Source organism: Lissotriton helveticus, chromosome 3_1 (assembly GCF_964261635.1).
Source record: "Lissotriton helveticus chromosome 3_1, aLisHel1.1, whole genome shotgun sequence".
NCBI lineage: Eukaryota > Metazoa > Chordata > Amphibia > Caudata > Salamandridae > Lissotriton > Lissotriton helveticus.
The window spans coordinates 950,507,574-950,534,371 of record NC_136061.1 but is presented as its reverse complement, the minus strand read 5'-3'; the positions used below and the strand labels follow the sequence as shown (position 1 = coordinate 950,534,371).

The window sequence follows — 26,798 nt, the reverse complement described above, 5'->3', positions numbered from 1 at the left end:
AAGCCTTCCTTCCTAGTTATCCTTTTCCTTTATCATTCCATTGCACTTTCCCTACATCTTCCCATTCTTCTACCAGCAACCGCATGATTCCAAGACAGATCAGCCATCACAACAAGGAATGAGGGGGGGTGTGTGAGTTGACATTGTAGGGTCATGGTAAAAAACTACTTTCACATCTAGTCCATGTGCCTGGAAGGCTCCTAGGAGGAAACTAACAAATACTGATACCCTTCAATCATAACTCTTTATATAGCCCAACCTATTTTTACCCACAAAAATAACCGCTTGCTGATAAACACCAATCTGGTAAATCCAATCATGTCATAGTAAAGGGAAGAATGAACTGGATCAGCACTAGAGTATTAGAGAACTAGAGCACCATAGAGAAATGAGGAGTGAATGCCTCTAGCAACTAGTACCCGATAAAAAGTGTCAAACTAAACACAAGACCAAAAATCCTAACTATACAAAAAGCAAAAACATTTGCTTTGTCAATATTCACATTATCACCATGACATACACGGTTACATGATTTATGAAATTATGAACACCACATCAAACAATCCTGCACCATTACAGGGTTCTGAAAATATGAAGTACAGTTTTCACAGCTGGTTTAGAAAGAAGCTGAATGCACCCTCAAAGGCAAAAAACGCCACCTTGCGCGTTGTAAAATTCTTTCTGGAGCTTGCCAGGTCATAGATATGTTCCATTTCTTCTTGCCACCAAGCCAGATTTTTGATATTTTTCACTGCCACTGTTAGACCTCTTCCCACCCAATGAAGTTTTATGGTGCATATCTTTGCTGTAAGAACAACCTAAAGGACATGCAGGTGAAATATTAAGATATCTTTTTCACTTTGTAGTCAACCACTTCCCACATCCCTAGTTTGGCGCAGCAGTTAAGCGATTCTCTAACAAGCGCAATACCCATATGTTCAACTGGAAGCTATGCCCTTAAACTGAAGATTGTTTCGGCTAGAAGCTGCTCATCTTTATGTTGACCCTCCGTTAGAAGCTAGTTATAAGCCTTTTAGGAATCCGGAGAGAGATTAATTACGCCAAGTACACACTGTGCCCCTTCATACTGAAATGGCAATGAACAATCCAACAGCATTGGTGTGGGGAGAGGTTTTCCAAGCGCTAATATTTTGTTAAAGCTTTTAAAAATGTTAACCCCATTACAATGGGAAAGAAGCGTGGACCTCGTAAGGATTTATGTTCAATTCCTCCAGGTAGTCATGATCTCGACCAGAACATTGGTTGGAGAATCGAAAAAAGGCATTCATCTGAATTTCATGTAGCAGGGTTCTTTAAACAAATGAAGCAGTCGATAGGCCTTGAACTTTAATAGTATCTTAATACTTAATTAGCAAAACATTTAGAATATTAGGCAGCATGCGGATTATGGTGTTGGTTGACCAAATCCTTCATTAGATATTTCCAGACATGCTACCAACATTTGAGTAAGAGCATATTTGAATTTCAAGCATTCATAACAGCCACAAAATAGAAGGTACGTCAAAACAATCTACTCCTGCCCATTTCAGTTTTGTCACACAGCACAATGGTATTCATACTTTCTACAGTGCTAGAAAACATAGCCACGAAAACAATTACCTGGGCTTACTATTAGATGAAAGAAGTGGAGCTTGTTTGCGTCTGGGAAATCAACTTTACATGTACCTAAAAAGAAAAAGATCAGCGAGTGAGGGGGAAAACAAAAAAATAACCTACATCAATATTTATGTAGCAGGAACGGAATTTAAAAGGAAGGGTAGGAAGTATGATTCTTTAGCCATCTCAATATGTAGAAAGCTACACTCAAGTAAAAATCGTTACAAATGGGGCAAGTGTGCTAGATTCAAACCGAAGAATCTCGTACCCACCCTTCCTTTTCACAAACTGAAAGCGCCAAACTTTAGAATCCTTTAATGGCAAACCTATAATTACGAAAGGAAGGAGAGGTAATGTTATGTAATAATATTCGTTAAACATTCATTTCAAGAAAAAGACAACCACGTTTCAAATCTAGCTAGAGTAAGTGAGTTTCATTCACGGCAGCATGAAAACATTCCCACAGCTTTTCGGTACTATCTGTCAAGAGCTTGTTTACAGAATGTAGGTGTTCAATCATAAGCGCACGATGACGTTGTAGATGGATATATTTCAAGCACACTTTAAAATAGGGTACAAGGTCAAAGATTTACGCATAAACAATCTAGGTTTGAACTGCCTAGTAACCATAATCCATTTTGAATGTCTTTGGTAGTCCTAAATGGAAGAAAAAAAGTAACAATGGAGAACTGCACCAAACCGTGTGAAAGCTGGCATAGAAAACAACTAATATGGGTCAGATATACATTCAGATTAAAGGCAAGTGGGGGGCTTGTAAATTGCTGCCTTTACACTGAGATTTGTCAATATAATAAGTAATACAAATTGGTGTTAAAAAACAAATACGCTCTGCTGGCTGAAACCTGGGATAAGTTTGTTGATGCATGTGAAATTAAAAGAGGCAGTAAGGGGTTCTGAAACGTTAATTCAAACGCTTTTTAAAAAAAAAAAAAAAAAAAGCCCCAGCCTCAAATATTGGAATTATATAATATGTAACCCCCATTGTAAGGACTTCTAGTCCCCAGATAGTAACAACGACCCCTCATATGCGAGGGGCCCCTTTCCTTCTTAATTTTACATTTTCTCTGGATGAAGTGAGGGCTGCAATTAAGAAGAGTCCGTCGAATAAGGCCCCTGGTTCCAGATGGTGTCCCTAGGGACCCATGTAAAGATTGTTGATTTTTGGGCACCTTTGCTGACGAACTGTATAAAGTCGACTTGTAAAACAGGCTTGCTTAAGTCCTGAGTTTTAGCTGTACTACTACAAGTTTTTAAAAAGGGAAATTTCCAGGACCCTAAATGCTATCTCCCAATATCCCAGCTTGACTATCCCGAAACTTAGTAGGGAGAATAATGCTAGACAGGATACTGCTCTGGACCTCTGAACATAACATACTTTCCGAAGTCCAGTATGGGTACAGGACAGGGAAGACTTAAGCAGGGTCTTAATTTACACTTGCCTATCAGCAAATATAACATCGCAAAATGCAATTCATTTTACATTGTCTTCGTGGACCGCTCTTGCGCTTTCAACAGTGTATACAGGTCGAAGCTGTGACAGCTTTTGCCTTGAATGAGACTCAAGGGTGACCTAGTAGACCTCCTCTGAGCCCTGCATTTCGATCGTCCCACATTCCTCAGTTAAGGGGGAAAAAGGGAATGCACACATTCATTTCTTTTATGGTGTAGTGTGCGCCAGGGATGTGTTTTAGCCCCCATCTTATTTTTGTTACCTATTAACGGCTGACAATGTTCTTATTAAGAAAACGAGTGATATTTTTGTAGTTAAAAAACAAGCCTGTACCAGTCGTCTTCTATGCAGATGATGTAGTCCTTTTTAGTAAGACCCTCAAATGGGCTTAATTTACTTTAACTCCTTTGTTAATTTTAACAGAGCAACTGAACCTGGAAACTAATTGTTCGGAAAAATTTATCATGGCCTTTACACCAAAAAAATATGAAAATTGTCTGAGTGATCGAAGGTTACCCAAAAATAAGGGAACTTAAATTAACCCTGGGCGAAGCACTACGCTACGCTCGCGGAGTTTGCGAAGTTTTCGCAACTTCGCACTACGCGAGCTGCACGTAGCACAGTGCGAACATGCGTAGTGCAGCGTAGCGTAGTGCAGCGGTCATTTTCTGCTTGTTCGCGGTCCTGAACGTCATGTTCGCGACCGCGCGCATGCAAAATGACATCCCGGCGAGATTCTCAACGCGAGGAGGTCAGGTTTCTCATTGTGAGTGGTTGCGCATGCTCGCGACCGCTCTCAATGAGAAACTACCTGTTCGCATTGAGAAAGCTGCCGCTCGAGTAATAATCTACTCGAGCAGCAGAAAACTACAGCTCGCACTGTGCAAGATGCCGTTTTCAATGCTTGCACAGTGCCGGATGCTTGTCCGCACTGTGCAATCATTGAAAACGCATCTTGCACAGTGTGAACATGCTACTACGCAGCTCGCGTAGTGCTACGTGAAGTTCGCGTAGTGCGAAGTGCACTTCGCGTAGCTTCGCATAGCGCTACTTCGCGAACTACGCCCACCCTTAACTTAAATACTCTTTCTAAAGGTTTCCCTTTGATGAGCAAACATTTGGGCTTCATGTTTAGCTGCAGAAAATTGAATTTTACTCAAGCTTTGGGGGTCCCTTTTTAACTTGGCCTCAAGCTGAGGAGATTCCCGCCAACTTCACAGCTCAGGCACCACTGAACCTGGAATTCCTTGAAGCACTTTGTGCCTGCAAACCTATTCTGCATCTCTACCTCTCCATGTAGCTATAAGGGGCCTAAAACAATTTCATCTTTGCCTTAAAATCGCTTCTTTGTCCTCTTCTTTGATGAAGGTACTATAAATGTTACATGTACCAGCTGTTTTTCCACTGATGGTTACAATGAACAAGTTATTTTTGGTAACACTCTTTCTAGTTGGTACTCTATCTAGCCGGCAATTTCTCACCTTTTGAATATTCCCTCAGGCGTCAAACTAGATCGAGAAATTTTCAAGCTGTAGTATATCATACTGCTCCTGAAGTGACACGCAGAACTGCATACAAGTCCCACCCAATCATACACACTTCAGTTGCTTTCTAGGATTTCAACACCCCCCTCCCCCCCACCAGATGCTCTGCCAAACAGTAAATTGGCGTTGGCCTGTGTGCAGATCTCTAAACGTGGGAGATTTTTAGATGGAAAAGAGCCCAGTTCAGAGAACAAGGAAGAGGTAGGTTTGGTGAGGAATAAGCGAGAAAGAGTGTTATCAAAAGTTAACCAACTTGTTCTTCTTATAGATAATTCTAACTGCCCATTCCTCACCTTTTGAATAGATACTAAAGCAGTACCTCCCAGATGGCGAGTCTGAACTGTCTCGAACCAAAAAGTAATGCAGGACAGAGAAGGCAAAGTGCCCTTCTTGTCATATCTGGCTGTCCAGACAGTATTGAGGTCATGTACACACGTACACACACACATGCACACGTACACACACACATACATACACACACGTACACACACACCTACCTTTAAATAAAGAGCGCTGGGTTGTAAACTGCAAAAGAGCCAACAAATAACCTTTGACTGTGCCCAAAGCAAATCACTTATGGGCTAATGGCAACCCCTCAGATAATTTGATCTGAAGCGGCTCACTCTGCAGAGTACCGCACCAAGCTACAAACCTGTCCCAATGGCAGGCATCTACAGATTTTGTAGACAGAAGCCTTGCTGCCAGAATGGTAAACTACTTTGGGATAAAGGTGGAACAAGGTCAACGACCACTGCTCAATCTCCCAAAGTAGCTGCCTGATCGGAGGACAAATGTCCATGCTCAGAAGTTCTGGGTGTCACACTCTCCATGCCCAATCCAGTGTCACTGCGATGACTTGGGCCCATTCGGCAGCAGAAAGGTTTACAGGAGCCCAAGCCCCACTCAAGACAGAATGAGTGAGAGAGCACAGTCTTGGAAACTCCATGGTGCTAATATCCAGAAATTGTGTGTTATCGGCAGCGAAGAGATCGAGCCAAGTTTCTCCCTACACACAAAAGGGACCTTGCACCACCTCCAACTGTAGCTGCCATTCGTGATTGCTAGGCGTCTAAAGCGGAGTTACTTTGTCCTGGTGTTGAAACTACAGAGCCATTTGCAGTACCACAAGGTGATGGTGTGGTCTATGAGCAACTGCCTCTCTTTGATAGATGGAATGAAGGCTTCCAAAGTCAAGTGAATGGACTGCAACTCAAGGAGATTAATGTGGAGGAAGGCCTTTGTCGGAGACATAATGCCTTTGATCTCCACCTCTCCCACATGGCCTCCCCAACCCAGAAGCAATGCACTGGTCACAGCAGAGCTCTGGGTGAAGAAGGGAGTGGGAACTGTCACTGGCCCAATGCCACCACTGCAGGTCTTTTGCAGTATTTTCTGAAATCCAGACACAGCCAGACTAAGGGGAACATAGCAAACAAAGTGCTGTTGTCCCACCCTCAGGTAACAGCTATGGGCCTGCAGGACAGGGAGGAGGAAATGTGCATCCTGTATGTCCAACACTGCCATCAGGTCTCCAGGGGTGAGGGCAGGCAAGAACTGGCAAGAATGAGCATCTTGAATTTTTCCTCCCTCAGAAAGGCATCAAAAGCTCTTCAAGAAAGAAAAAAAAAATAGGAGTGCCTCCATCCTTCGGCTCCAGATAGTGGCAAGAGTAGCAGCCAGTTTCCACTCCTGATGCCAGCATCATAGCTATGGCTCCTTTGGCGGGAAGGGCCTGAACTTTCTGCTGTAAAATAGACAGTTTGTCCTCAGACAGCCATCACGATGGTGGTGGAAGGGGAAAAAGGGAGTGGAAATAAAAGGAAGGAGATAGCCCCAACGGACAATTTACAAGACCCACTTGAACGAAGTGATTGATTGCCACCCTAACAGAAAATACCAGCTAGCCTCCAACAGGGTTGTGGCATGTCCGGAAGGATCTACTAAGAAGTTATGCTGCTGCAGCAGTTGAAGGGGCTGGTGATTGGGTAGCTCTTTATCCCTGCTGTTTACATTGTATGTGGGTGCAACAATCATGAATGGGATGCATGGTATCCTTGGCTGGCTGAACCAGCATTTGTTTTTTTTTGTTTAATTTTATTTATCAATTTTCATCATGTAAATACAAACATCGGTCACTTCCATATAAGTCACATCATATACATTGCAATAAAAACAATTCCATATTTCACAGCATCTATTGCCACGAGATCAGGTAACATAATTGGAATCGATTGAGCAACGATCAATAGCCCATCAACAGTCAATGCAAGAGATTAATTGTCCATCTTAAGCAAATCCGGATGTTCACGCAGATAGTGAGTGGTCTCCAAATATCAGATGGTTTGGATGCAGTGGGGAGTTCCTCCGAGTACAAAATTATCTCTGCAGTATAACGCATCTAGCATCCAGCGTTCTACTGTGGGTGATCGCCTGCTATCCCAGTGCATAGCTACTCTACGTTTAGCAAGCAGTAACATTATGGCCACTAACTTTTTCTTTACAGATCTCAAAGGTATATCAAGGCTCAGCAAACATATACGTGGTGTACACGACAATTCACATGACATCATCGAGCCCAAGTGGTCAAGCACATTCACCCAGTACTCCTGCACCTTCCCGCAGCCCCATGCCAAGTGCTTAAAGTCTGCTTGATCAGTCCCACATCTTTTACAATAAGCATTATCCCTCAGACCATGTTTAAATAAACGGGCCGGAGTGTGATAAATTTGGTGCTTATATTTATAATGAATGAGGCGGAGGTTACCATTGGGTGTAAGCAATGCAATTAATGTGCAGCAGCTCGTCCAGTCGTTGTCCGTGAGGGGGTTGTCTAGCAGTACATCCCATTTGGCCCGCGCCACCTGAGTGTCAGCCCCTATTTCTGTTTGCACCATTCTATATAATCGTGAGATCATGTATGAATGGGTGGTAGCCATGATTAAGCTTTGTAACGGTTGCAGGGAAGGCGGTTCAGTGGGGAAGTCAGGGTACAATGCCCGGACAGCTGCCCGCAGCCTGTGGTATAAGAACCAAAATAGCAGTGATTGATTACTAATGTATGATAGGTCATCCTGTGTTATAAAAGTACCATTAGAATATAAATCTCCAAGGAGTGTGATGCCCACCTGTGCCAATAGTGACATGCTGTTTCTCTCTAGCGTAACAGAGAGCTCGGGATGATATGCTAGTGGATAATTAGGAGCATAGATTGAAGTTTTGTGTGCCAATTGACTGATGCGCTGCCAAGCTTGAGATGTAGTTCGCACCGTATTTATTACCTTTGGCGTCAAGTGAGTGCGTTTATGTAGCAGTATACTAGGCAATGGAATCGGGCAAGCATCCCCATCTTCGACTGCAAGGTGTGGCAGGTATCTCACTGGATGATACCAATAATACGCAAAGTGCGCCTGGGCACATAAATAATATATATAGAAATCTGGCACTGCAAAACCACCCGCACTATAAGGAAGGGATAGTGTTTTGAGACTGATTCTGGCTTGTCCACCAGCCCAGATTAATTTCACTAAGTTTGCTCGCAATCTAGTAAATACTGCAGACGGGGGTGCTATCGGTATATTAATGAAGAGGTATAACAGTTTTGGCAGTATGGCCATTTTTATTAAGGCAATACGGTCTGCCAGTGAAAGAGGAAGTGCAATCCATCTATCGATTTGTGTTTCTATATGGTCAATCGTAACACCGTAATTCTGTCTGATCACTAAATCAGCATCCCTGTGTATCCATATTCCCAGGTATTTAATGGGTTCATCTTGCCAGACTAGAGGGAAATCCAGCTGTGGGGCCCCAGTGCACTCCGTCAAAGGAACGACTGCAGATTTATTCCAATTTATCTGTAATCCAGACTGCCTTCCGAACTTTACATACTCCCATAATAGCGGTGATATGTTGTCTTCAGGATCTCGTAGGTATAGTACCATATCATCAGCGTATAATGATATGCTAATGGGGCGCAACTGGAATCGTAAGGCTGTGTGTGCATAGTGTTGGCGTATTTTGCATGCAAGAGGTTCTAATGCTATTGAGAATAGGAGAGGGGATAGTGGACAACACTGTCTAGTGCCTCGCTGTATATGTATGCTATCCGATATGTGTCTATTTACTTTTATACGTGCCACTGGTTTGGTGTATGTGAGAAGTTGGCCTGATAGGTGATGTTTCCAATTCTGGAACCACCTATTATCAGACCAAACAATCCCTTATGGTGTCAGGTTGTAAGTCAACCTTGTTAGACAAGCTATCCTAGGGGTAGCATGGACTAAGCAGCCTAAAGGCTTAACTTAAGAGGTCGTGTTAAGCGAGCTGTTTTACCACATACAATCCTGTAATATCAAATGAAAGGACACCACACAAGTATATATTATAAAAATATATGTGTTTATTACTAAAAACAATCCCCAGTATTCTTTATGAATAAAGAAGGGGCACAAGCGTTAAATCAAAAGCACAGTTTAAACATACAAGTTGCACAATTATGGATGAGGGCGGGTGGCCACTCAAACCATATACTAAACAAGTGATATAAGAGATACCAATCGAACAGTGGTTAGGCCTAGGGCCTAGGGAATCGCTGGGAGCAGTCAGGACAAGCAGTGCTGAAGTCAGGAGAGGCCCACGGGATTCGGGAGCAGTGCGGAAAGCGCACGCATGCACCAATATTAACCAATGGTGCGTAAAAGTTGCAAAGTTAAAGTTTAAGGACACTTCCGCTGAACCTAGAGGAACAAAACTTAAGACACAGACCCTAGAGATGTGTACCAGTGTGGGAACACCGGCGGAGCAAAGTTACCTCACCCACAGGAAGCGGGTGCACAGGGTCGAAGTTGAGTCGGGTTTCGTCACGCAGGCTCTTGGTGCTTGAAGCTGAAAGGGCTGCAGGCGGGGTGAAAGAGAAGTGTCCGGTGGAGTCCAAGGGTGGACTCGAGTCGAAAAGTACCTGAAAGCAGAGGGGACAGAGTCTGGGTCACTCAGCAGTGACCAGGGTGGAACCAGGATGGAACCAGGCAATGTCGGGCGCAATCAGGTCGCTGTCGAGGTGCTTCTCTCCGCTGTCACGTGGGCTCTGGGGCATCTACGACGTCCAGGAGCAGGTCACGATCTGTCCCACGCAGGCTCTCGCCGTCGGCGCTGTCGGCTTCAAGATTGGAGCAAACAACACTTGGCAAAAGCAATCCACGCGGAACCGGGAGATTGCTTCTCACTCGAACCAGGAGGGTCAGAGTGGGGGCTCCTTTTCAGGGGAGCTGGTGTAAATCTGGAGCAACCAGATTCACAAGTCGATTTCAAGTTTTCGTCGGCACAGGGGCCACTAGCCGGCTGGCAAGTGACCGGGCCAACGCGTTGAGCCAAAAGTAGCAGAAGGGCCCCACGCAGCACTCGATGAGTGTAGAGGGGTGAGCTTCGGTGCCAGAGAGGCTCAGGGTTGGGGCTTCTCAAACCCCGGTGCACAGCTTCGAGGGTCACTCGTGGGCTGCACGGTCAGCGTCTCGTGGTCAGTTCAAGATGGCGTGCCCCACGCTTCCGGTCGCCTCCACGGGTCTCAGCTCTGCAGGGACTGTGGATCGGGCTGTTGGAAGGCAGGCAAGCTTGATCTCGTCGATCTCTGTCGCTCGAGTTCCGGCGGGAACTGCAACAAAGTAGACGTCGAGGGCTGGATGGTGCCTGCTGGTGCAGGGTGGTCACTCCTTGACCACAAGGGAGATTCTTCGGGCTTCCACGTTGAGTAGGATGTCGAAGGGTCCAGAATTTCGTTTCTTATGTTTCTTCCAGGAAATCTGAAGTGCATTGGCACTGCTCCCACTCTTATTCGAATCTGGGGGGCGTGATTACCTGCTAGGTCCCCCCCTATGGGTGGGACCCAGGAAGGGGGTGGATACACCCCTTTCCTTTGATCCAGGCCGCCCTGGCACGAGGGCTGGAGTGCCCCAGAACCGGTTTGGCCGGATTATGCAAGGGGCAGCCTTGTGCGCCCCAGGCAGTGTCTGGTTTCTTTCAGACCTCCCTGCTACAATCCACTATCTCCTGTCTGGAGGGTGGTGACACCCTCCTGTGGCAGGAAACCCTTTGTCCAGGCCCCATTTGCTGAGTTTCGGTCAGCTGCAGGGGTCCAGACTCTTGTCTGTGGCAGAGGCATCCATTTTGTGGATCTAAGGCCCTTTTAGAAATTAACCGCATTACAGTAAAGGAACATGTCTTACCCCTCTAGAGGGGTGGAATGCTATCCCCGTCGCCAGAACTGGCGAGGGGATAGTATTCCAAATCGTATGACACCTTACACGACATGTTTTGATAAAGCCAAACCAGAGTTGCTATATAACCGCGAGGATTATAAGGCACTTAAGAGTATATGGTATGGCATTATCCTGAAACAGCTTAGGGAGTTGTTCCCGACAGCTGCAGACAGGCTCAGCTCATGCTAGAGCTCCATCTCACATTAAACCACGCACTCTGCCTCCAGGATTGTTGAGGCCTTCCATAGGAGTGGCTCACAGGTTTATATGTGTCCAGATATAGGTTTAGATATAGGTATACTATATCTAAGTAAGGGGTGATTACACCACCTTACCCCAGCTGAGTGATCAGCCAGTTGTGTCAATTTAAGAACCAGCCAGGGGTGGCAAAAGATATGCTGCAGCCCCTGGTAGGCCTTGGTGGCCCCTATGCCCTGGGCACCTATAGTGCATTATACAGGGGCTGACAAGGAGTCCATTTCCAATTGTGGTATGTGCCTATAGCACATGTATCATTAATTTAGTGAGAGAACAGCAGGCTGGGGGTCTGATCAGCAGGCCCACAGCCTCAGTAGTCGAAAACCAGTGAATCAAAAAGCAAAAATTTGGGGTGACCATAGGATAGCAGACCCTACTCTCCTACAGTGTATAATAAGGTTATCCAGGTTAAAAGTCTCGGGGGTAGACCGATTTGTCGGAGTATCGTGAACATAGAAGTCCATTCCACAGAATCAAAAGCCTTGGCGGCATGCAATAGGACCGCCACCGCCTGTAGGTTCGGGTTCAACTGATGTAGGAGAGAGAAAATAGTGCGCAAGTTATGTGTGGTGGATCTATCGGGAATAAAACCTGACTGATCAGGGAGAACAATCGTTGACATAAGTGGCTGTAGTCTTGTGGTGATAATTTTCCCAAGATCTTGACGTCAGTGTTTATTAAAGATAAAGGCCTATATGAATCCGCTTTAGTAGGGCATTTATCTGGTTTTAGTAGTGCTACTATAAGCGCTTCACGCAGTGTCTTGGGAAGGATCTTATTATTGTATGCCTTATCATACATCTCAAGAAGAGGACGTATTAACAGATCTGAGTATGCCTTATAGAATTCACTAGTAAACCCATCAGGGCCTGGTGATTTACCGTTTGGTATGCTTTTTATGGCAGTCAGTGTTTCCTCCTCCGTTATCGGCTGCGCCAAGAATTCACGATGCGCATCCGATAGCCACACTAGCTCTATATCTTCTATGTATCGTGAGATCTCGGATTCGGTGGCAGTATGTTGCGTGGTATAGAAGTCACTGTATGTTTTTACGAACGTGTTTAGTATTCCCTGAGTGTCATAATGCATCTGTCCCATATCATCCTCTATCTGCGTGACAGTGTATGGTGTATTTTCCGTGCGTATCAGCTGCGCTAGCACACGGCCTGGTCTTCCTCCCTCGCCCAGCCTGCGCACTTTATGGCGTTGTGACGTATATTTCATCTCATCATCAGCTAGATCATTGTATCGACTTATCTCAGCACGTAGGTTTCCCAAAGAGGTGGCATCATGGGTGGCTTCATATTCAGCTTTTAACAAACGTATACTATCCTCGCAATTTTTTAACTGTGTCCTGATATCTTTTAGAATGCCTGCAGCGGTGCCTATGCAAGTTCCTCATATGGTGGCCTTGAACGCCTCCCATATCGTACCCCCGCTATCTACAGAGTGCTCATTGTGTGTGAAGAAATCCTCTATGGCGGTATGCACCGTCTCTATATATGGGGTCTAAAAGAGCCCTTGCATTAAAGCGCCACACAAATGGTGGGGGCATATATGTTGGGATATGTAACTGGAGAGATACTGGTTTATGGTCCGATAGGGTCTTGGGAAGATGTGCAATGTTCATAGACCAAGTGGACGCATAGTCTGACAGTAACCAATAGTCCAGCCTGGACCAGCTGTAATGTACCGTGGAAGAGTGTGTGCTTTCTCGTGCATCAGGATGCCGTTCCCGCCATACATCATGAAGACGGAATTCCGTCATGCCATTAAGGATAACCGAAAGTGCACGTCTGTGATGTTCCGTTGTGTCATGGAATCTATCCATAGTAGCGCTAAGGGCCACATTTAGGTCACCTCCCCAAAGAATATCCATAGGTGGGATGTCTCGTATCTTGGCGAACAGGGTCATGAAAAAATCTGTGTCGTCCACATTCGGCCCATATACATTCACTATGCCTACCCTAGTGCCTCTAAGTAGGCCCGTTATTATTACAAATATGCCATGCGGGTCTATATGTGTGTGTTCGAGGAGAAACTGTGTGCCCTTACGTATGAGGGTCGAGACACCACGTGCATAGGACGAGTAGGTGGCAGATATTGAACGTTCAGACCATCTATAACCCAGTTTGGACGCATTACAGGGGAGGAGATGGGTCTCTTGCAAGAGTGCTATATCTATAGAGTGCCTATCTAGATACACAAAGATTTGCTGTATTCTCTGAGGGCTATTGAGGCCACGAACGTTCCATGTTAGGAATTTTAAGGGTCTAGCAGTGGCCATTGCACCTCAGCAGTGTAACATTTAGCCATTCTGATACCTCGGGCATGTGTGGAAATTGCCAGATGTCGAACCATATGGAAACAGTGACCAGTAACAACAATACATAAACAACCATCCCTCCCCCAACCCACTTCACCATCCCAATCATGACAAAGCCAGAGTCACAAGGTTATCATTAAAAGAAAGAAAAAAAAACCCAAAAACAAGGAGATATATCCCCACAACTCGATAAGTATCCTAAAGTTGGACACACCAACAAAAGAGATCGAACTGTGTGGTACACACAAGGGGGGGGGGGGGGGGGAGTGGCGGCAGTGCCTGCTAAAAACCCCAGCAGATGTGTGTCTGGGGGATCAAGCCGGAGGACCGTGAAATAAAATATACCTGACAGCGATAACGGGTGCGGGTATAGTTACATTCAAAGCTAGACAGGAATTACATATACCATTGTCTGACCGTCTAGTCTGCGGACAGGGAGTCTAAATTAAGTGATAACTTCTGCAATAGAGAAGACCCGCATGGTTACAACCATATGGACATATTGAATTACTGTGTCGCATTTACAATCATTGACTACAATAACGAAGGATACATTAATGATGTGTCTCAAAAGATGGCATGGCCGAGGCCATCAGTCCAGTCCATAGACCCAGGAGGGCAATTCGTTATTCAGCATCCGATGGGGGATCCATGTCAGCATGCTGACCACGCGGGGATTTCCGCCGGAGGACGTGTGGGTGGTTAAGCTGCAAAAACTTCAGAACTTCCTGTGGGGTATTACAGATAGTTTTCTTCCCATCTACCGTGATTCTGAGGCGGGCTGGATAAAGCATGGCATAGGAGACGTTATTGTCTTTCAGTTTCCTTTTTACATCCATATACCATTTTCGGGCCTCCTGGACCTGGGATGTAAAGTCAGGGTAGAGAGAGATTGACATACCCTCGTGTGTTATTTCTCCCAGCTCTCGGGCCTTACGGAGGGCCGCGTCCCTATCCCTGTAATTCAGGATTTTTGCAATGATAGGACGGGGCCGCGCCCCAGGGACTGGCGGTGGTGCGAGAGAACGATGGGCACGTTCCACAATAAAGACGGGAGAGAAGATTTCTTTGCCAAGAGTAGTAACTAGCAGATCTTCAACATATCTCTCCATATTTCCGGTCTTTGCCGTCTCCGCAACCCCCATAGTGCGTAGGTTGCACCGTTGTGACCTCGCTTCTAAATCTTCTGTTTTAGTCAGAAGGGTTTTCAGGGCCTTTTCCGCTTTTTTGTGCTTTAGTTCGAGTTGCTGAGCCGCATCTTCAGCATCCGAGATCCTACGTTCCGCCATATGCATGCATTCCGTGTGTTTGTCCAACCTTTCGGACATACGATCCACCCGATAGGCGAGTGAATCAATTTTCCCGTCTATGTTAGTCAAAGTGGACTGTATTGTCGCGAACATTGCCTGCACGTCTGTCCCTGGCGGGGAGGTGGCCGCCGTTGTGGTTGGCAGGTCCTGACTAGGTTGGCCTCCAAACATTTTAGCGGCCTTCCGCTGCTGCTCAAACTGCAGCTTGGGTTGATTCCTGTCTGGCTTACCCATTCTTCTGCCAGGAGACTGCAGCGGTGGCGTGTCCTATTCCTGGTGCTGGCTGCCCTCACACCGTCCGGTGGCCTCCGCTATAAAGTAGTATTAATTCAAGCGAGCTCCCCAACTGCAGACCAGTCAAGGGCACTCAGCACTATACTCGCTATGGGGAGGTCCTCGATACCAATGCTCAGATCACAGAAGGCTGAACGTAACAGCAACCAGACCGCCGTATTCTAGAGTATCCACAGCCAACAGGGTGTCTAGCAATCGCTATCCAAGTAGTTCACTATGGCATATAGCGCTTGCAACTATGTCCGTAGCGTGGGCACAAACAGCCCCCACAGGGGTGGATAGTGCACGCGGCCCAGTAATATGTTGGAAGGGAGAGGAGAATGCGCAGCAGACCCGGTCCCGGTCAGATGTCACTTTGTTTCTTTCAGGCGCTCCCCTCGTCCCGATAGTGCGTGTATTAACTAGCTGTGCGGGGGGTGCCGCTCATAGTGTCCAGGCTCACAGTCCCTCACTCACCGCTCACGTGCGTAGTGGCCTCGATGGTAATCGGTCCAGTGCTCTCCCAGCCACATCCAGGAGGAGCCTGGGAGCAAGCTGTTATTTCTCCAGCACACTCCGGCGTAGTAGTCTGGGCCCTGCGCAGTCCTCGGCACCACAAAATGTCTGCCAGGCGGGCTTCTCGCACCACGATCCCCGGGCTCGCGTAGGCTGTACGTGGTTATGCGCGTCACTGGAGGCTCTGCAGAGGTCCGGCACAGAAATGTGCGGCACGGTCACGATGTCCTGCACCATCAGATTTCTCAAATTATTAGATCAGGCATATCACCACATATTAACGCTTCGCCAGTAGCAGCATCGAAGCTTCAGATGCCGGGGATAGTAAGAGGATATTTGGCTTGATCGGGAGAGCTCGCCGTCAGCGCGGCCATTTCCCGGCTCGGCTAGCTTCGCCCCCCCCCATAACCAGCATTTGTTGGCAGTATTGAAAGCTCCTACCATATGAACAGAGGATGTGAAACTGCTGGTGGTACTGACACGTTGGGGCAGACAGGCTCAGGGAGCTCGCTGTGGCCCTGATGTTTATAAAGTGCCAAGGCAGAGTACGTTTTTAATTGAATAGGTGAGAGTTATCGAGGGTCAGGTCCACTAGGGAAGATTGAAATCTCGGGAAAAGTCAGTAGATCTCATCCAGGCTTGTTTGCAAAGTGTCACACTGGTGGCTATTGTCCAACCAATGAAACCCATGATATCTGGCCCACAGAGAAATTGTGATCTTTGCTGACTCGCGGCCATCCTGAATGGCTTGAGTAAGAGTGGGGCCAAAATCCTCCAGCATAGCAGGTAGGACCTGAGCAACAGATTAACAAAGAGCCCGAGTGTATCGGACTAATAGGCATTGATGAAGGTTAATGACAGATTGGTGGAGGAGATCATGAGTTTCTTAAACATACTGAAACACTTTGATTCTCTGTCTGGTGAGGCGGTGAGAAAGGCTTTCGGGGGTTCTGCTTATGCATGCTTGTACCATTTAATTTTCTAGGGTCAGGTGCTGAGTTAGGAAAGCTTTATCACCCAAGGTATCGTAGTGTCATCTCCCTATTTGACAATTTATTAGTGATTCAGAACATGGCTTAGTAGTGGTCCGGAACATGGCTTACTGGAGCCCCGGAAGCGTGCCACAGGACTTGGCAGCATGTCAAAGAGGAACAGCATGGCACCATGAAACTCTAGCATTTGCTGATGTGTCCGCGAAGGCCTCAGAAACTTGAGTAGCCATGGGATGAGAGTAAGAGTCAGCTCCAAAGGTGACAAGAGTTTAGGAGTGAGACTGAGGCACACTTAGGCCCTTGCACCTCCTCAGGAGTTTGAAGGCTTCGACCATGGAGAAGATCTACTGCAGAAACAACTTCAGGAGCGAGAATAGTGCCTTCCTTTCAGCTGGTCACGGTGTGGAATCTTCCGGTGTTTGGAGAAATATAGCCTTCCCTCACATTTTTGGTCTTCAGATTTATCAAGGCGCACTCACTACAGATTTTGCAGTTGTGGTGTGACCAAAGACATATGGTAGGGATTGGCCAGACATTAGCTTGCGACAGTAGCTACAAGGTTTTAACCCTGTGGGTTTTTTTAGGTGGTGTGGGTGGGATGGTCTCCTGTACACTGGAATTTCAGGTGAACTGTTTTCTTTTTGCCTCATTAGAGATAAAGGTTAGCTTCAGACCCGCATCTGGTGGCACGGAAAGGAGCTGATGTTGGTGTTTCCTGGTGTGCTTATAAGAGGTTCCGCACATCACTTCCAGAGTTGAACGGTGGTGGCAAAGCCAGAAGACGCCACCTACTGGAACGCAGGGGTTCAGTGTGGAAATTTGCAGACCCAGTTTGATGCCTGAGGAATATTCAAAAGCTGGGGAACCTGCTGTTCGAAACCTCTATCAAAATGTTTCTATACATAGCTTTAATTCAGCTTATACTATGTGTACATAGTTCTGATCCAATATTGCAGATTTCTGTTGTAGTCTAACCTTATACATTAGTTTTCCTCGCGTTACTATGTTTTATACTCTTACAGCTTCTATGTAAAGCACTGCAAAGCTCTTGGGCTTTGTTTGCTCTAAACAAAAACGTCAAGGACAATAAATAAGGATAACTACATAAAAACATGGATAGTCTTTCAACCAGGTCTGATGATATTTGGATGCCCATTTTACAACACAGACCATTCCAGCAGCTCGACTTCCATGAAAGTCTCCAATGAGGCTGTGGTGCTTTATGCAGGATTCGTCCTGGCATCCGATTGGTTATCTTACACTCGAGTTTGTACATACTACCAATGCAGTGCACAAGAACCCTATAGTATAGAACAATAAACCCATGGTAAATTCAGTGCAGTCAATGTAAGGGTAAATGCCTCACTCGTACTTACCAGGTAAGTTTGCCTCGAGTTCTGCCACTTCTGTTAGAAAAGAGAAAAAAAAAAGAAATATATATTTTTCCAAGCAGGAAATATTTTCAGTTGTTCCTGGTGCCCCTGTTGCATTAATTGCAGAAATACGGGACATAAATAGATATCTAGTTCTAACATTATCAATACTGCCAGCTTTTCTGGGGATAAATAACCATTATTATGAGCAAGAGACAATTTGATGTTAACATCTTATAATATGCAAACAAAAGTTCTTCGTAGAAGGGCTCTGATTTACTTAACACAATAATACAAGCAATAGCTCCTTGGATGAATTGATAATTTGCAACTCTATAATGTATTAAGAGACTGCACTCAGAAACAATTACATTTAAAAACATGTAAACTGCTACACCTCAATGTGCTAATGTTGCAAAAGGAAGAAATTGAACCAGAGTTTTAATGTGAAAGATATTCTATATCACCTCACTATGCAGGTGAGCTGAAAGACCAGATCATAATCCTCATACATTACAGACAGCACTAGAGACTCAAGTGATTACCTTAAACCAGATTATGTATATGAAACTGCAGAAAGTAACAGCTTTGCAGTTTACTAACTGCTATCGAAACAAGAAGACACATACACAATTAGAGCACACAAACCCAAACCAGCAGGTTACCCAAGTGCTTTATACAGAACATTTTAAAGACAAAGTGGGGAAATAGATGCACGCAAATTTTTTACATATAGATCGCTGGAGTGCAATGGTAAAATGTACATAAAAATGGATAAACATGCAGAATGAGGATTAAGTGGCTTGGAGTGGGTATTTTCATTTTCAGAAGGCTCTAGAGAATTAGGAAGCACACGAGGTAGTACGAGAATGTCGTTGCAGGTGTAATGGAAACTGAGGATTATCCAAGACACACGGTGGGATAGGAGCCATCTATGCACAAGCATATGCCAATAGCACATGCCAAGAAGACCCGGCCTTCAAGTTTTGGGGAATTTGCTGATAACACAGTGGGAAGTGATTGGGCTGCTTTAAATGCACAAAATCAAGATAGAAGGAGCCATTGCACCAAAACTGAGACAGAGACAAAACTGAAGATAGGGTTTAGATGCCAGCCAAAGCTGTTGGTCGACCTAAAATACTTTAAAGACAATGCTGCACAATTTGATGTGTGTGGAAGCTGTTACAGTAAAAAATGAAGGTAAGTACCGAAAGGAGTGATGCAAATCTATTTTCCTGCTCCGGAAAACGGATGAATATCAAAGAGCAAAATTGCTTAGCCGGGGAAAGAAGGTTGAGGAGCGACAGCATTTCTTAACCTGTCCAGAGAGCAATTGTATAGCCTTGTAGAGGGCAAAAATAAGGATGTAAGATTGTGTTCGTCAGGAGGAAAGGGAGTGAATTAGGTAGGATGTGGTAAGTTTGTTAATTTGGGTTTTCAATTGTAGACGGCTGGGGAGTGAAACCACCGACACTTTTGATGTGACTACCTGTCCAATGGAGGACAGTTCCTGTTAATGGAAGGGAGAACAATGGTGGTCAGAATATAAATAATTCCACTCCTGCTAGCATTTAGTTTTTATAAGTGTGCACAGTCAGGCACAAAATGGAGGTTGAATCCAGCACCCAAAATGGCCACTCACGAGTCACACACAGTTTTAGCATCTGTTTTCTCAGAAGTGCTTTGCATTTTCCAGGCATGAGAGTACCCCTAAACACTGCCCTGGGATCAGTCACAGTTTGAGTTAGTCTCTCCATGGGTATGGGATTGTATTTCCACAGTGTGAACAATGTATGATAAAATTAATAAAAACAGAAATTAACCTTTGATGGTGTGATTGATATAAGTCATAACTTGGATTTAAACGGCAGAGACCCTTAAAGTGTTAATTCGTTAAAGCTCGCTCCAACTTTTTGAAAAAACGTACTTAACGTATTTCCACAAAACCAAAGAAAGGTAAAGTTATTCACCTATAAGCCTGGTTGTCTTCCATTGGAATCCTCAAAGTAATAAGCACTGAATAGCCCCACCCAAGTGCAGGTATCTGGGAGCACTTTTAAAATTATACATAATTGTATAACAAACGTTGTACTGCAGAGCCATACATATAGGTATGCAGCCCAAAGAAAGGTTAAAAATTACAAGATTGCATGGAGTTTTCGTTTTAAAAAGAAGTGAACTACAGAGAAATGGGTTTAATAAAAGCGACCATAGAAAGTGTTTCAAAAACCTTTTTGAAAGGAAAATGAAAGGGAATATGAGACAGTCAGCCAAGAGGTTTCAATACAAAGTATGGTAGAGAACACAAAACACTGTCTTTAAGAACTTCATAGTACACCCTATATCCTATCAGGCTTCTCACGGGTGACTGTTCAGGTCATTGTTCTGGAAATTAGGAATACTGGCTGAAACAATTGCTGTGAGCTGGGGTAGTTCTCATGTGAGAGCTTTCCTGATGACTTTGCTGCAGATTCACATGGCAGAGAACTTAAGTTACACAGGGCTCAAAAAAATCAAAAAACATTGCTACTAGACCCACAGGTCTAGTAACTTCAAAAAAATTTACTGGACTAAATCGTAATTCACTTGACCTCTGTGAGCAAATGTGACAAGTTAACAAGACTTAAAGGCATTTTTATTGCTCATTCACTTAGTGAGCAATAAAGATGCCTTTGAATCTTGCTATTGTGTCACATTCGCTCTGCTTTTAGAGACAGAGGTCAAAAGTCAGATTGTCTTCCTACTCACCAGGAAGGGTGAGTAGGACCTAAAAATAGCTTGCCCTAATTAAATCTGGCTCGCAAATGCGAGAGGGCGAGTGGATTATTCGAGCCCTGGTTCCAGGTGTTTAGCTTTTCCTTCTTTTCCAGGGGATCCTCATCAATAGACCTAAGCACTGAATGAAACAGCAAGCCCATCCCACAGCAAGCCGACAGGAAGTAATAACTGCTCCAACAATCCGCCAAAAAGGTAACTCCAAGAAGCCTGCCCTATTTTAGTATCTGAACTTCAATCTGAATCTAGACAGTAGTGTTGTCTAGTAAAGGTATGGGCAGATCTCCAAGTAGCAGCTTTACATATTTCTGAAATTGTAACATTTTAACAAAGAGCTATAGTTGCAGCTTCTCCCCAACCTGGAATGTGCTTTAGGCCTACCAGGTAGGGACTGGCTTCTTATCTAGTTGGTATAAAAGAAGTATACAGGAGACTATCCATATAGAAATGGATTGTTTTGATGATGGTAAGCTTTTTCTTACTGGACAATAATTAATGGAAAGGATGTCTGATTTTCTTATCTCTTGTTTTGTCAAGTAAAAAATTCAGGACACTTCGCAAGTGAATGCAGAGACTTCTCTTCTGGAGTCCATGGATTCTTGAAAATGTAGGTAATTAAATGGTTTGATTAATATGGAACTGTGAAACCACCTTAGGAAGTAAACTGAGATAAATTCTCATTACAGCTTAATTGCCATGGAGCACTGAATATGGTTCAACAGTGCACAACGGTTGAATTGCGCTCACACTGGGAGCTGATGTAGCAGCTACTAAGAAAGCCGATTTCCATCTAAGAGGTCATAAAGAGGCTTTATGAAAGGGTTTGCAGGGGGGGGGGGTGGAGTCCCATTAATGTGGAAAGCGCAAGGTTACGTTTCAAAGGGGGAGAGGGTGACTTAACTGGAGAGAATACCTTTTCAATCTTTGTAATAAGTCTTATTACAGGTATTCTAAAGTAAGAGGTTTGTGATGGAGATTTTCTAGAAGCATTTATAGCTGCAAGATGTACTTTAATAGAAGACAATTGTAACATCAGACTTTGACAGATGGCATAGTATAACATATAATTAATTCTTTAAGTCACAAGGATGGATTGTGGCTGTTTGAAACACAATAAGCCAAACCTTTTCCCCTTAAAGGCATACCATTTTCTTGTGGAAAGTCTATTAAGCCCCTTGTCGTATTTCCATGCAGTTTTGTGGAAGACCTAAATGACCATATTGGAAGAACTCCGACGCAAAGCAGTCAAGTTCAATAACTGAAGGTTGGGGTGCAGGACCCTGCCCCAGAATTTGTACAGGAGATCCTGTCTGCAAGGCAAATTCTTGTGCGGTTGCTCTGACAAGTGAAGATCCATGACACCCCACTGGTGAGGCCATTCCAGTGCTATTATCTTTCTGGTTTTGGATTTGTAGAATTTGATGAGAACTGTCAGTATGGGGGGGGGCTGGGGGACATGGGTAGAGAAATGTCCCTGACCAGTCTATCAAAAAGGCATTCCCTTTCAATCCTGGTTGGTAGAATCTGGATGCGTATGTAGTCTTGGCATTTTCTGTCGTATACGCCCACAAAGAAATCTATTTGTGCTTAGCTTAGTCTACAAAAACATCTTACAAGACATTGCCGTGCAGAACTCAGTCATAGTTTTCTTGAAGCGCTCTGATGAGAGAATCTACTTGTACATTCTGAACTCTGCAAGGTGGATAACGTATCTTTTAATTCTTGGCTATCAACCCTTTCCATAAAGCTTGAGCTTACAGAGATCGAGGTCTAGAATCAGTTTCTCCTGGCTTGTTCAGGTAAAATGTATTGTCGTTCTAAACAAGAAGGGTGTTTGTTGTTATTGACAAAAGAAAAGACTTCAGAGCTAGATAAACAGCTCTCAGTTCTAGAAGATGACCATATGTTTTTTCCAACGTTACCCCTTGGGTTTGCAAGTTTAGCAAATGAGCTCGGCACCCCTGGAGAGAGCAGTCTGATCAATATTTGAACTGGCAGATCCTGATGGAATGGCATTCCTATCAAGAGGTTAGTCGTTTGTTTCCAGCATGGAAGATACTGGATTGCATGCTGTGATTGGGTCAGTTTCTTTTCTCAGTGGTCCGAGCACTAATTCCAATGGTCCTCTAGGCATTGCTGAAGTCACCATGTGGAACCAGAAGGATGCAAGAAGCCATTGAACCCAGTAGGCGAGCACACAGAACAGCTGGTCTGTCCTTGACATCATGGCTCTCAACGTTGAACAAGAGAGTCTCTTCCCCCTTTGAGAAGGACTTTTTGGATCTCCTGCTCTGAAAGTCCTTGAAGTGAGAGGAGGGTTCTTTGGAAAAAGACTGGACTTGCAACAAAACGTTGAATGAACGATTAAGGAAAAGGTTTTGGAAATATTTTAAGATAAAAAGGCAGAGTGCAGTGCCCCAGGATCCATTTTCCAGGAGCCGGAAAAATGAACGGACCTTAATGTCACATCTGAGGCATGATGGCATGCAAGGTGTACTGTGAAGTTCTTAAAAGGCACAGTACCAGTTTTTCCCTATCATACTTGGCATTGCGACCTACTGGCTAACAATATCTCATATTCCCTTTCCTTTTAAAAAGAGAATATGTAAGAGTTTCTATGGTCACTTGTTTATTTGTGACACATTTCTATGGAATTGGTTTGTTTTTAAAATGAACCCTCAATGTAATCTGGCCATTTTAGCCTATCGCCAGGCTATTCTAAATTTAATCTATTTCTTAAATGTTCTTACTCTGCATCCTATAACTTTCCTTTGTGTATTTATATATACAGTTATGTACTTCTACATGTGCTGTAGGAAACCTTGAGGTAAATAGCATTGCTTGCTATGTAATTACTCTGTACTGCAAGGGTTAAAAAAGCAGCCTACTGTCATAACTGCTCCCAGGAAAATACCTTCTCTGTACAAGAGTGTAATTTGAACTAACACCAAGAATGTGAGACCTATCTGTGAAGGAAGGAAGGAAGGAAGATGGCACTGCTGCCACCCATCTTGTACTGCTTCTACTGGACTCCATGATACTTCAGAAAACTGTTTTAGCTTCGGTCTGCTTTACAGTACAACATTCTGTTGATAAGCCTACAATGTCTTTAGCAACCAAAATAGAGAAGCTTGTAACCCACTCATTGCATGCCTTTATGATGATCATTTGCTTCCTTCTTATTCATTGGCTTTCTTTGTTACATCTTGTGTTTGTCCTTCCCCTGCGGCATAGCCTCTTTCCTATCGTCCTGAATGGATGACAGTTGTGATCCATGAAAAAAAACACTACCCCTGACCTCTATGAAACTTGCTGAAAGACCGTAAAGCGACTATTCTATAACAGACCCCCCCCCCCCCAGACCGCTTATTCACACTCATCCCTGCTCCTCCCACCCATTTCTTTTTCATTTTCCTATTACAAAAACATTTGAAACAAAACTCTGAAAGCTCAATAGCTGCATTCTTCTTTTCTCCATTTGTTCACCAGGGCAGGCTTTGCTATTTATTTTATGACTTGACAATACATGTTGGTTCTCTTTAAATGGTAAATTAAACATAAAAGCAAAAAGCCTAAATGGTCTGCCTGTGTCTGTTCGTCTGTCACTATACACACTAAAATGCAGACTGGCTAGTCACACAAACAGGCATAGAATCGCACAGACGAACCACATCTACTTGCGTTTTGCTACTAGGCTGCTTCTAAAATGATACAATAAGGTGGCAATAAAGGTATCATGACAATTTCAAACCAGAACTATATATGATAAGTGGTAATGATGAGTGAAGTTTTCAGCCTCTCTCTGAAACAAATATGGGAAGTTCTACGTCTAAAAAACACTGCCAGCACCAGCACCACAGTCCCGAAGAAAGTTTCCAATGTGTTGAATGAAACCCCCCCTCCCTGCCCCCCCGGATCTATTCGAAAACTGTTGGCTTTGTGACAGTCTTTAGCTATGTTTTACAGGAGCGTGGCTGCTGTGGCGCTTGGCTGAAAGTAAAGGGAGGGGGAAGCACGGACACGTTCAGCGCTGATCACGGCAGAGGGACGTGGCTCCTCCCCCCCCTCCCCTCATTTCCGCTACTGGGTGCCTATTAAAACGTCATAGGTATAGGGTGACCAACTGGCATTGGTGCAAATTCAGGACGGTGAGTGTAAAAATTCAGGACAAAGGGTCAAAATTCAGGACACAAATTCAGGACAGGAGGTCAAAATTCAGGACAAAACTTCAGGACAATTGGATAAGTTTTACAGACACATCAGAGGTCGCGCAATAGTATATAAGTAAGCCCAGCCATATCCAAACATATTCAACCATTTGCAACCCTATCCATCATGTATCCTTCCAGCTATCCTTTCACTCATCCATCCCTTCATCCATCCTTTATCCATCCACCCTTTCACCCTAGCCATCTGTACACTCATCCATCCACTCTTCTACCCATCATCCATTCACTCATCCATCCAGCCATCCTTTCTCTTACTCATCCATCCACCCAGTCACTCATCCTTCCACCCATCCACCCTTTCAGTCATCCATCATCCTCCCTTTTTTCGCTCCATCGTCCCTTTCACTTAGCAATCCTTCCTTCCATCCACCCACCCATCCATCCATCTACTCATCCACTCATGAATCCATCCATTGACACTATCAATCATCCATCCTTTCCCTCATCCATTTATCCTTTCACTCGTCTATTCATCCTTTAGTCCATCTACCCTCCCTTTCACTCACTCATCCATCCTTACATCCACCCTTTCACTCATCTGTCCATCCATTCACCCTTGCACTTATCAATTCATCAATCCATCCTTTCACTCATCCATCCACCCACCCCACTCACTCACTCATCCACCTTTTCACTCATCCATCCTTTCACTCATCCATTCGCCCTTTTACCCATCCAGCTACCCTTCCACCCATACATCCAGCTATTTACCTTTTCTCCCTTCCATCCTTCCACCACTCACTCACCAATCCATCCATCCTCTTTTATTATCCATCTATTCAAGCTTTCATTCATCCATTCACCCTTTCACTAATTCATCCAGCCATCCACCCATCCCTTCACTTACTCACTTGCCCACCTTTTCATATTAATTTTGAGCTGAGCCTTTTTGAGCTGCAGGAGCCATTCCTGGACTGGGACAGAAGCCACCCAGGGCAGAGACAGGATCCACCACAGGTAGGGGGAGGGACAGGAGCCATCACTGGGGGGAGGGCAGGAGGGGGAACAGGATCTACCAGGGTGGGCACAGGGGTAGGCATGCGGTATTCTAGTATCATCTTGGTTTCTTCCAGGGTGGGGTAGGGATCTTCGCCCCCCTCCTGGACTAACCAAAGAGAAGACAGGCTGTTTCCAAAATGTTACTTTTGCCACCCCCCACTGTGATGTACAGTACCTAAAGGAGATACTCCGAGAGAACTGATTTAACCGATTGTCCTCCTTACTTTGTTAATCAGTGTGGGTGCGATTGTGCCATTTCTTTATTTTATTACATTAAAGACTTCATGTTTGAAGAATCGAGGTTTGCTTACAATTTAGTGACAGTAATTAAGCTCTGTGCTGTGAAGAGAACCGCGTGCTGCCTCGGTGAAAATCCAGACCAGTTGTAGGATGTTTGGGGCCCTGGACAGAAAGGGAATGTCTCACACAAATTGCAGAGACATGACGCATTCAGGGCTGTTTGCATCTGAATAGATGCCCCTGCTCCTGAAGCTGCAGCCCCTCCCTCTAAGTCACATTCGAGCACCTCTTAACAGCTCATCAAGGGCTGGAGGTGTGACGGGTGGGGGCGGCAGCTTCAAGAGCAGTGGCATCTATTCAGATGCAAAAAGCCCTGAATGCGTCATGTGAAGTCAAGAAGGGAGGTGAGTGGAAGCTGTGCCAGCTTTTGGGAGGTGCGACAGTGCCCGGTTAAAATTACGGACAAATGGCGTCCGTTAAAGAATCCTTCACGGACAACGGACAGATGGCCGAAATTACGGACTGTCCGTGAAATTTACGGACGGTTGGTCACCCTACATAGGTACCCTGCCACGCAGCGGACGCGCGCGCCGGCGGCGCACCGACGGCGCCCCAAAGGCAAGCCCG

At 44.8% G+C, this 26,798-nt stretch overlaps 1 protein-coding gene across 5 annotated transcripts in view; it reads right to left on the bottom strand.

The window, feature by feature from the left end:
* Positions 1–26,798, bottom strand: part of UBE2F (ubiquitin conjugating enzyme E2 F (putative)) — a 1,146,915-nt gene that overhangs the window by 866,262 nt on the left and 253,855 nt on the right. For 4 of the 5 annotated variants that reach the window (XM_078681318.1, XM_078681321.1, XM_078681320.1 and 1 more), the window contains 2 exons: positions 17,932–17,961; positions 1,621–1,686 (listed from right to left, as the gene is read on the bottom strand). In XM_078681318.1, coding sequence (XP_078537444.1) covers positions 1,621–1,686; positions 17,932–17,961 — 96 coding nt within the window. The remainder of the gene's footprint in view (positions 1–1,620; positions 1,687–17,931; positions 17,962–26,798) is intronic. The other variant, XM_078681319.1, reaches the window with a different exon arrangement.